This window comes from Thalia democratica, chromosome 2 (genome assembly GCF_965202585.1).
Source record: "Thalia democratica chromosome 2, ktThaDemo2.hap1.1, whole genome shotgun sequence".
NCBI classification, from domain to species: Eukaryota; Metazoa; Chordata; class Thaliacea; order Salpida; family Salpidae; genus Thalia; species Thalia democratica.
Genome location: NC_139166.1, coordinates 90,821,622 through 90,833,777, shown reverse-complemented (window position 1 = coordinate 90,833,777; position 12,156 = coordinate 90,821,622). Strand labels below are relative to the sequence as shown.

Below are 12,156 nucleotides of genomic sequence, written 5' to 3'. Positions count from 1 at the left end.
AATTTAATATTTTTAATGTATAATATTATATAGAATTATTTTTCATGTAATATGTAAAACTTGTAGGTGTGGCAACGTTTAACTTTTTAGCGATTTTTTTTTTGCGTAGGACCTATATTGATAACAAAGATAACAGAAGCGTTTGGAATCTTATTTCATTTCTATTTCCTAAATTAAATTAATAATAGTACATTCAAAACGAGAATTACTAGTCTATAATAATATTTTTAAATCTATTAATCTTAATTCTTTTATTATATTATTATAAATAAAAGTTTGTTGTAGTCTAAAATAAAAGAATGGATCCTATTTTTAACTATGATTATTCACTAAGAAAAAAACAACTTTAACAACTTTTCATAATTGAAAAACTGTAGTCTAGTGTGAAATTAGTTAATAATTTTTGAATTTAAAATTAAGGTTTAAACTTGAAATACAAAAAAAATTCATCTTTTAAAATACCTTCACTGAACCTTACTACAAACATATGTCTAAAAATATGTTTAATTGTGTAATAGTTCGAACAAGTAAGAAATCTTCAGCAACTATATATAATTTTGTTAAGTTTTGACCTACTTTTCCTTTCATACAAAATAATTTGAAAATATGCACATTGTGTGCTGATCAAATATGCAAAACACAGTCAATGAAGTATCTAAGTTTTTTGTTTTTTACAGTATCATCCGTAATAGTTATTTATGTAATAAGTTATAGTAAAAGTTTTTTAAGAAATACGATCCTTGGCAGCTTAAGACTTACAGGATTTATTTAAATATTTAAACAATACATTTAATTCTAAAACAGAACAAAAAACAAGTAAAGTTTTGAAGCTCTAATTAGCTATATAAGTGAAAAAAATATCCTTAAAGTTCATTTAGTATTGTTCCTTTTAAGACGACTTAGTGAATAGTTAAACTATTGTGATTCGTTTCAATCATTTTTAACCACACGTTTCTTTAGTATTTTAAAAACAAAGCACAACCAATTTGATTAACATATGTTAAGACTTTTAGTAAACAGCGTTTAATATTTAAAGAATCATCTTTTTAATTTTTTCTTTTATTAAGGATTGCACAGAAAACCAGTAATGCCCTAGCCCGCAGTAGAAGATTTTTTACATAAATTTTACATAGTTTTACTGAAATTGAATAATTAGAGTTTAAAGTTCGGTGCATATTTTTCAGCTTCATTACTCGACGAACAATTTGTAAAACACTAAACGTAAACGCCGATAGTTATGAACTGTAGTATACTAAAATACTAAATAAAAGTTAAACACAAATTACAAAGCAAATGTTTTAATACAACTAATATTTTGAGGTTTTTTATTTTAAAAGATGAACTAAAATATTTTTAGTCTACAAGAAACATAAAACTTTATAATTTTATCATCCGCCTTTAATACCCTAAGACCTCTTTTTTTTTTTTGTATCTCTTATTAAGTTTGTATATTTTATAATAATAATAAACCATCGCTCAACCGTGTTTGTTTTTCAAATAAGCTCAAAGTAAACTTGCTCTTATATTTGTTTACTTGACAAAAAATAAAAATTAAATAAAATACGTTTCAAAAACAGCTACAATAGTTTTTTTCTTAAACTTAGTAAATTTGTTCAACTGCTGAAGCAGATTCGACATGTTATGAAGACGTGCATTATTCATTATTCAAAGTTGAGAATATTTTGAGTCAGATACGCTTTATTGCACTAGCCAATGAGAATCATCTGACGTGTTTCAAACTAATTCTGATGCAGCTAAACATCAGAACGTGACAGGCAGTTTATTTGTAAGCAGTTGGTTAGTTTGGTGTGCAGCTGGAAGCAACAACTACCTTGAACTGATTTGTGAATGTTATTGTTAGTATTGTTTTAAAAATGAGTATTTCAACTGGTATTTAATTGTTTAAATATTTAAGCCAGGTTTATAGTTAATAGTTTATTCTTTTACACTAAATTTTTATTAAAGTTTTATTTAGTTTTTAATTTATTGTTTAAAGTCTTTTGAATAGATTTAAATAGCCTGTAGTTTCTAAAAAGTTTTTCATAGTAATTTATAGTTTTGTATATGCTAGTATTTCTTGTTGTGTTTTATATAGAAGATTCATCACTCAAAACTGTCTGTCTGATTTTTATAAAGCAGCCTAGAGTAGCATTAAGAGTATAGTTATTATGTCCAACTATAATAATATAAATGAGAAGTATGAAGAAAAAGGTCAGGTTGACTATCTGCCCACAGGAAGTCAACCTGACCCAACTGAGGCTTTAAATATTGGGTCACCAACATCGATAGACCACAGTAAGATTACATAGTTATAAGCAAAATTAAACTTCAACGTTCACGCAAATACTAAATAAAATAAACTTTGGTTTAAACAAAGTTATAGAATAAATAAACTTTGTTAAAATATCTAAATATAATTAATTAAAAGTTCTACTTTTTTTTAGGTATAAAACATTAGTAATGTTTGTTAATGATAAATACACTACTTATTTAGACATGCACAATTTTAAGAATAAAATATTTATTTATTTTGTATGACTGCTCTGATACCATTAAACAAAAGGTTAGTATTTATATTTGAGGAAGTTTAACGCAAGACTTATATTGTAAAGTGTTAAAACAGCCGCATGTTTCTTCATACCATTCATTTTTTTCCGTATCATAAAACACAATCGTTTTCTCTCTTTTTCCAAAAACAACAAGTTTCTTTCCGATCGAAATAGCTCCTGGAACAGACTTACCCCAAACGTCGCGGAACGACAAAGGAGAAGCAATGACAGCAAATCTGTTGCTGCTCTTGTCAAACACTTCGCACTCCCGCTTCCAATCGTTGTTGGTAACCACGAACAGCTTGCTTTTGATCGCCACCAAACTGTGATCGTAGTGAAGTTTGACCATGTCGGGCATTCGCGACCACGTCCCGGCCGCGTGGTCGAACGCTTCAGCGCTGCTGGTACCCGTGTAAACACTTTCCCGTTGAAAAACATCGCGTTGAACCTCTTGCCAAACAAATCCTCCGCAAGCGACAATTCGGCCGTCGAAAGCGGCGCACGCCGCATCGAACCTCTCCGTTCCAGCGACCGAACTCGTTTTGCCCGACTCCGCGTCGTAGCGGACCGCGGAGAGGCACATGAGACGACGTTTGTATCTGCCGCCGATGATAAATATGTTTTTCATGAAGTTGCAAACGCAAAACCGGCTGCGGTATTTTGTTGTGGCCACGGTTTGCCACGCGCCATCGACGTGCGTTTTTATCACGAGTTCTTTCTTTTCACTGGTCATCTGCTTGCGAACTATCGCGTAGATATTTCCGCCCACCACAACTGCTCTATAAAATCTTTCATTTTCAGCTACTGGATAGCCAACTTTTACGTTCTGAAAGTTTCCGCAAGCAACTTTTTTTAACTCTGTTCTTCGTGACGACAAGAAGACATCAAACGAGCTCTGGCTGCAATACCTGTGTCCCACATTACGACTGTGTCGGTAGTCGCAAACGCTTTTTCGGTGCAGCAAAACGCTTTCAACTGCCGATCTGCACTCATAGTTGTTGCAAATCAGAGAGTTTTCGAGCAACAAACGAAGCAGGGCTGCATCCGACAGCAGTGGTAGACGCACCGTCTGAAGGAGGATTTTCGCAAATTTTGTTCTTTCATCCGCGTTGAATCCGATCCAATGTTCTGCCGCGTTGAAAACTTCAAGTTCCGAAGTGATGTGCAGTTCTGATGAAGAGAGAACTTTTTTGACGACGTCACAGCTCAGGTGAAAGAAATTTTTAGTTTCTATCACGCTCGTGTAACAACGTTCAACAACTTTTAGTGCTTCTCGGGCAAGGGTTGTTGAATTGAACAAATGTGCAAGTTCAAGGTATAAAGGTACAGTTTTAAGAGTTTTTTCTCTATCAAAGTATTCGCAAACAGAAATTTCCAAACTTTCTTCTATAAGAACATTGCTCATTTTGAGATTTAAAATGATATGACGTCCTTTCTTTGTAAATTTATCTGAAAAAAAGATTATAACTTTTACTAATTTTTATAAACCAGTCAAGAATACATTTTTAAAGGCCAGAGCTACACTTTTGTTTTCATAAACTTAATCTACTACTAGTAAGAATCTATTTTAGTTTAAACTTTAATTTTACTTCATACATATGTAAACAATTTTACTATTTTAACTAAGGTAACATGCTTGTAAAGGTTTCAAGCAAAACTTTTTTTTTACTTTTTATAATATGTATCTTACTTTGTAAACAAAATGAATAACTACAAATGTATAATATAAATTAGTTACCGTTTTCAGTAGGTTCATCAGTGTTTTCCTTAAATTGTTTTTTGAAGCATTTTGTGGAGTTGACTTTGCAAACTTTTAGATAAAAATTAGCCTTGCTTCTTATGAAATCATCACAATTTGGTATCATGGCTTTGGGATTGTTTTTTCTTGTTTTGTTACTCATTGTTAATATTAAAGTGTTTCTATTAAAATTTTCCTTTTATAAATCAACAAGAAGTAAATTGCTTTCTATTAATTTTTTTAATAACAAACAAAGCATTAAAGCTATATGATGAAAAGTAAATGTAAATTATCATCTAGCTACTGAAAAAACATTTAAAACTATATAGTTTTTTTTTAATCATATATTTAAGTTTTGCATGTTGTATTTTTTTTCTGCTGACTTTTATGGACTTTCTTAAAGTAAATATTGTAAATAAATTTTTAAATTTTACTATTTGTAAAGTAATATATTTCTAAGTACTTTTTAAAGCATCTTTAACGCAAATTAACTGAAATTTATTTGCAAAATATAGCCAAAAGGTCAAACTTTGAAAAATAAGTAACTTTGATTGAGATTAAAATATTTTTTATTTCTTTATTCATCTTTAAATATTTTAGTATACATCTGTCAAAAATTATAACGATAACAATTGAAAAAAATATGTTTTTATATAAATTCATTTTCTAAAAAAAGAATAAAATCTAAAACTAAGGTACTCCTAAAAAACAGTTTAAAAGAAACTATGATCACCTGGAAAATAGAATAACTAAAACACGGTCATTTTTGATCAGATTCCTGCAAACATACTAGTAAAATATTATAATTAGAAATATATTTATTTGCAAGTAAACCTCTTATTTGATAAAGAAACATAATTATGTAAAAAATGTATCTCTGTAGAAATATTGAGACAAGTTTTGTGAACGTTCATCAAACAGAAACAAAGTATTTGATTAAATCGTAAAATTTTTAATTTGTAAGTATTTGTCCTGCAACAAGCTCAAAAGCAAAAAATTCTACGAGTTTATACGGCTGAGTCTCTTACTAACCAAGTTTTAAAGTACTCAAAGATGTAACAGTGATAACAATATTGGTGCTTACTTGAGTTTAATAGTACAACAAAGTTTAACTGCTAAAAACAGATAATCTGTTACGCATAAAATAATATTAATTTACACTTACAAATACGACAGGAGCAATTAAAATAGAAGTTTGCAAAGACAAACAAAAAACTGATACGAGGGATGGAATGAAAAAGATGTTTCAGTTATTATGATTATCAAGGGAAGATGTCTAAGTCATAGTAAAATCTAAGATGACAATACAAAAAATCTGAAAAGCTTAGTGGATAAGTCACTTGAATTCATAACATCGAATTCGAAGTAATGTTTGTGGGAATTTCTGAAATTAAACTCAATAAAATTTAAAAAAATGTTTTGATGCGTAGAATTTAAATCTACAAATGGAGAACGAAATAGGGTTTGTTACAATAATACAAACCTTATACATAGAAATCTGAAAAATTTTACTGTAGCAAACTAGTTCAAAAACAAAAAAACTAAAAAATTATCTGGACCACAAATGGTTTTGTTCACTCGGAAAATAAAAAGTCTAAAATCGTTCCAGTACGAAAGGTAGAAGATATTGTTAGAATAAAGTTTAATTCAATATCATCTAAGTATACAACAAGTGAAAATCAAAAATTTTGTTTTTTAATTGTAGTTTTTAAAAAAGAAATGCCATTAAGCTAAATAAATAATTTTTGATCAGAAAAACTTTTTTTCTATTTCTAATATTTTTAATAAGGATATTTTTCCATTTAGTTACATTAATATCACTAAACTTTTTTAAGATTAAAAAAAAAAAATTTAATAAAATAATAACTTACAGTTTTTAGTACCAAAATTATCTCTACTAAGATTCTTGAAACTTAAAACAATATAAATTTTAAAGATAAAAGCTCAAGTTTTCTTTAAACTATAGAAATTCTTGATAAAAATAAATCACTTCTTGAGTAGCTATTTTCCTCATGTAGTATTTTTCCAGATAATACTAGAAAGTTTAAGAGCTACAAAGTTAAATTGATTTTACAGATATAGGCAATTTTGTCAAAAGTTTCTGTTAGTAAAATATGGACCACAATTTCTCAACTTTATTTATAAATTTAAATTCGCAATACTGAAACAAACTTTTGATCTTTATTTAGTATAAAAAAAGATTCAAAATCAATTTCTTTAATCCTAAATGACAATACTAAATACTTCTTTTAAAACTTATATTGCTCTATGCGGAAACATCTTCTGAATGCAATTATTTTAAACTACTACACATAAACTTACTAAATTTATAGTTGAAAAACCAAGTGTATCTGCTGTAACATATAAGATCAGAAAATTTTTTGTTTTGAAAAAATAAAAGTTTAGCCAAAATTTTTTTTTTGCTTTTCGACTTAAAGTTACATCAACATAACTATTTGTTTCAATTTATTTCCATCCGTTGGTTATTGACATAATGGAATTTACAAAACTACTACATATTAAGACAGTCTTAATGTGATTAGTTTTCTGAACATTAAATCAAAGTGCAATTAGGTAATTAAAAGCAAAGTATGAAAAACTCAGAATAGTTTTTTTTAAATTTTTTTTCAATGTCAAGTCAGGTTATCTGTAAGAAACATACAATAACTTAAACCTTGAACTATGTATTTTTCGTAACAGTTTAACTTGTAGTTATTAGAGCTTTTTTTTTACAGAAACACATTCTAAAATTTATGCAAAACATGCTAAACTAATTTTAAAACTTTTTCAGGATGGTTTCAAATTTTAGATATGAGGGGTCAAATTGTTCAACAGGCTTAATTGAAAAATTTTTTTCTTGTTGTACAAGGGTCATTTTCTAAAAGTTTCAAGTGAAAACCTTGAAAAATGAAAAAGATAAGTTTTTAATGAGTTTATTAAGACTATAGAGAAGTCCATTATTTAATTTTAGAAAATATAGCATAAACTCTTGCCTAAAATCTATAGTTGTATACTGTAAGCTGCTTTTTTATGAAAAAAAAATATATATAATTTTTGACATGTAGTCAGTTTTGTAAAAAGTTTCCGAAATTTTTATTGTGGTATTCGAATTTAAAAAAAAACCTTTAGAAATTTTTCTTCCGCTTCAATATTTGATAAATAAACTTTAAATTTTTTGAATATGTTCCGTTTAATAGTTAAAAAGTCTTATTGTATGAATTAAAATATTTATTTAAATTTGTTAACCATAAATAAGTTAAAGTTAACATGTTTACACAACATAATAAAATTATACAATATAATTGTTTATTATTGGAATTAAACTAAGAAAATTTAATAAATTTATTACTTTCTAAGGTCATACTTAGGTATACAACAACACTAAAACCCGTTTCAAAATTAAACCTTATTTGTACTAATACTAACATTAAATACTACTTAGGGCTACTCTATATAAAACTATGCATGACAATGAAATTACATATTGTATTCAAGAACAGTTTCAAACACTAAGAAATATTAAGGACCATGTAAAAATAAAACACTTTATGCTTATATTTTACTTTGAGTGTTATTGTTTTTACTTTGAGATTTTCAAAGTTTGAATGAGAAAAAACTGCTTAAATTATAAAAATAATTTCTTAAAGAAAAAAACATTCTTAAAAAAAAAAACTATAAACAACCAAATCAATTAATATAAATGTGTATTTTGAAATAACATGCTTCCTGCAGCAGGCTGTGGCTAAAATGATCCAGACTACTATCTATTACTGGTTCATATAGATTTTTTTCACTTATATTCAACATTTAACATTAAATCAGGAGTTTTACTATATATATTCTCCTAACAATAGCTGTAATGTGTGTATTGCAAGAAATGAACTTTTATATGCAAGTATGCACAAGTTTTTATGGTTCACTGAGTTCATTAATAATTCAGAATTACACAAATAACAACTAAGACAAACTAAATTCAAAAACAACTTTGAAGTTGAAAATTTTCTAAACTTTTTGTTGGTATTGTACAAGAAATAATTTACCTTATAGTTTCGGGCTAAGTTTATGTCAATAAATTATAATGTTTAGCATAAGGAATCGCAAAGCAAGGTGATTGAATTTGATTATTCCTTTCATCAACAACTTTATTTGTTTTAAAATTCAAAGTTTAAGAGCTACAAAGTTAAATTGATTTTACAGATATAGGCAATTTTGTCAAAAGTTTCTGTTAGTAAAATTTGGACCACAATTTCTCAACTTTATTTATAAATTTAAATTCGCAATTCTGAAACAATCTTTTGTTCTTTATTTATTATAAAAAAATATTCAAAATCTATTTCTGTAACCCCAAATGACAATACTAAAAAAATTTTCTTATAAATCTTATATTGCTCTATGCGGAAACATCTTCTGAATGTTATTTGAATTAATGAGTATTTTTTTAACAACTACACATAAAATGACTAAATTTTTAGGTGATAAACCGATTGTATCTGCTGTAAAATATAAAATTAGAAATAAAACTTTTTGAAATATTAAAAGTTTAAGCAAATCCAAATTTTAATTTTGCATTTAGACTTTGACCTAACATTATTTTGCATAATAAAGTCTTGAAATAATAAATATAATTTTATTAGCATAAATATTTATATTTAAAAGAAACTTGATTTAAAAATTGATTAAAAATAGCTTCATAACACAAACATAAACTTACTAAGTTTATTTCAAAATATTATTTAATAAATATAAATGCAACTTTCCAACATTTATATTGTATAATTTAGAACCTGATTGTCAATCTAAGTTTTTTTGTGTTAAATAACCAAATTTTTTTATCTTTATAAATACAAATAGCAAATAGCTACTAGCAATTTTTTTTCTTGTTTAGTATTATAAAATATTTAAAAAATTAAGTAGAATTAAAAACTTTGAATATAATCCTTTAAAGCTACAATGTCTGCGGTTTTTTATTAGTAAATCTTTACTTACAAAAGACTGCAGAGCAGACACCTAAATTTTAACTATTATTATCATCATTATAATTTACTGAAAATTACAATATTTTCAGCTTTAAGTTTTTAGAAGTTTGAAATAAAATAACGAGCTTTTTGATAAAACATTATTTAATGAATATTTTTTTATATCAAAGGTTTTTATAAATAAAACCAATGTTAGTGCATTTTAGGTTTTTAATTACCAAACTATATAAGATACTTTTACAAATTTATATATAACACTCGGTTATAACAAAGCTTCTATTTTAATTTCATAGTAAAATATGTACTGGTTTATACCAGTTCAAAATATATACTATTATATTTTAATCATATAACAAAACAATTCTTTAAATTATTTCTATTTTATTATAATATCAAATTTTTGTAACTCTTTACTTTTAAACACACTTTAAATGAATTAAAGTTAAATGTTTCAAAGGAAATAAAACTGTAATTGGTTTTATTTTGTAACATTTATTTTTTCAGTTTTAGTTCAAATACATAATTTTTTTAATAAATACTTAAACTTTTTTAATAAAACTAAAAATGACAACATAATATTTTATATCTTATTGTTAAGTTTAACATGTTAAAAAAACTTTTATTTATAACACCTTAATAGTATTATTATTTATCTCATGTTATGAGCATTGAAAAACTTTCTATGTATTACATATGTTGGTCTTTTTTTATTTATTTCAAGAATAATTTTCTAGTTTTACGCTCTTGAAGAGATTATAGAAGTAATATGTTGTATTTTAAGAATTATTTTCTTTATCCTATTAGAAATTGTAATATAAAAGTTCAAATACTTTAAGAATTATTAATTATAATATTTAGCAGCTGTAAGTGTTAAGTTTAGATATACTCTTGGTTGTAAGTATATATATTTTTGTCTATTTAAAAAGCAAAAATAAAAATTTAAATTTAAAGCTTGAGTTAAAACATTAAGTTTGTTTTAGTCATTAATAAGTAGTTTTAGTCATTAATAAACTCTTTTTTGTAATAAAAAGTGGAAAGGAATAAAATATTTCAATTTCAAAACAACGTTTCAATTTAGAACGAAATAATGAAAACAAGTTATTCAAATAACACTAAAAATTAACGAAAATAGTTTTAAAATTGTTGTGGAATTAGACTGAAGTTTTTCAGTCATTTTTATACTAATATAATTAAAAGATTTTTTTAATTTTATTTTTATAATAAACATTTTCTTTATTTGCAATAAATACCTCTAAAATACTTACATAAGTAAGATTTTTTGACTAATAAAACTTCACAGCCCTGATCAGATAGTCCTGTACATTACTTTTTTTTATGGTAACCTACAGTGTTGTGTATGTTGAATCTGAACTAAAGCTTCTGGAAAAGCAAAAACAAAAGCTCACAATGTTATTTATGTCTACAATTACATTTTATGTGTTACCCTGTCTATTTAACTTTGAGCAACTTAGTATTGTATATTTTTCCTTGAATACAGGAAAATATTGAATTTGAACAAATGTCCAATTTCTATGTTTGGCCGAAGAACCCCCTTATTGCCTCTCATCAGCTGGCTCCTTTGCAGCTCATGAACCAGTTTTTTAAACTTGATTTAAGAAATTAAAACCAAAGTTAACCTTTAAATATGAGCACAAACATGGAATCTTGGTTAATTCAGATGAAGTTTTGGTTAGAGATAGTTGTGGCATTTGATAAAAGTTTTAACACAAAATAATTTATTTTGTTGTCAAGTATATTATAAGAAGCATTAATAGTATTTAAGTTAAAGAAGGCAAGAAAGTTTGCTATTAAATAAAACTGGAAGAAATCATAAAACTCTGATGAAATTTGTAAAGAGCCTGTTGGGATTAACTGTCCATAAAATCTAGAATAGTGTTCAACTATACTGGAACAATTATAATTTATAATAAAATATTCAACAAAAATACACTTTTATGTTATGAACGCTTAGAATGTGTAAAGTTATATCTTAGCTTTAAGACAAACATATATTAATGAAATATAATAATATGATCACATATAATTTTATTTTTTATTTATACACATTATTGTACAGTATATAGTTTAATAATTTATGAATCAACAATCATGATGGACACTTGATTTAAAACCACAACACCATACCATCCAGACATGGTTAGTTTATTTGTACTGCTTAATTGCAACTTGTTTGATACAATTTTTGATATGCATCAAACTAATTTACAATTTTTTATTTATTACAAATCATCTTGATCATGTTTTTATAACATTATAACTTTCATCAGATCATCCCACACCAGTGCTACAGTAGAAAAAGCTGATTTCTACCACTTGTTTCAAGGTTTGTTATTCCATAAGTTTTCATTTAGTTTTAAATGATTTGTATATTAATCAATTTTAGCTGTAATTGGTAATGAAAAATAATGTTAACACTCTTTATTTCATTAGAGTTTTGTTTTTTATAAAATTAAAAAATCTTGAATTTTCTAAGCATTTGAACAGTTTAATATGTGTGTAATTATTTATCAAAAAAAAGAACACTTGATTTTAATAATTTTTAATTACTATCTTGCTAATAGTTTGTTCAATTAACAGATAAAATATATTTTTGGTTTTAAATAATTTTTTCATTAAATAATGAAATAATTTTAGTTATATCTATTAGCTCTAAGCTAAATTAAATCCAAATACATTTTGTGTAAGGTAAAACAAGCCTAGTCTATTTTGTGAGCTAAAGTTGTTTATGAATATTTTTGACAGATAAATGTTTGTAAGGGACAGAAATTAATTTTTTATTTGTCTTTGTATTTCTTAATACTCTAAACAATGTAAGAAACATTTCTTAAAAGTTTAAGGTTATTACCTCAGAAAACTTAAGAGGAGATAGATT

At 25.9% G+C, this 12,156-nt stretch overlaps 1 protein-coding gene across 1 annotated transcript; it reads right to left on the bottom strand.

The window, feature by feature from the left end:
- Window positions 1-2,571: 2,571 nt before the first annotated feature.
- LOC145829105 (kelch-like protein 7) lies at window positions 2,572-3,954 on the bottom strand. The gene has a single exon (XM_082936836.1). The coding sequence runs from the start codon at window positions 3,952-3,954 to the stop codon at window positions 2,572-2,574; it is 1,383 nt and encodes a 460-aa protein (XP_082792962.1).
- Between the last annotated feature and the right edge of the window lie 8,202 nt (window positions 3,955-12,156).

Bases quoted from the DNA above. Each gene is read 5' to 3' on its own strand.
- LOC145829105 (XM_082936836.1), bottom strand. From the start codon at position 3,954: ATGAGCAATGTTCTTATAGAAGAAAGTTTGGAAATTTCTGTTTGCGAA.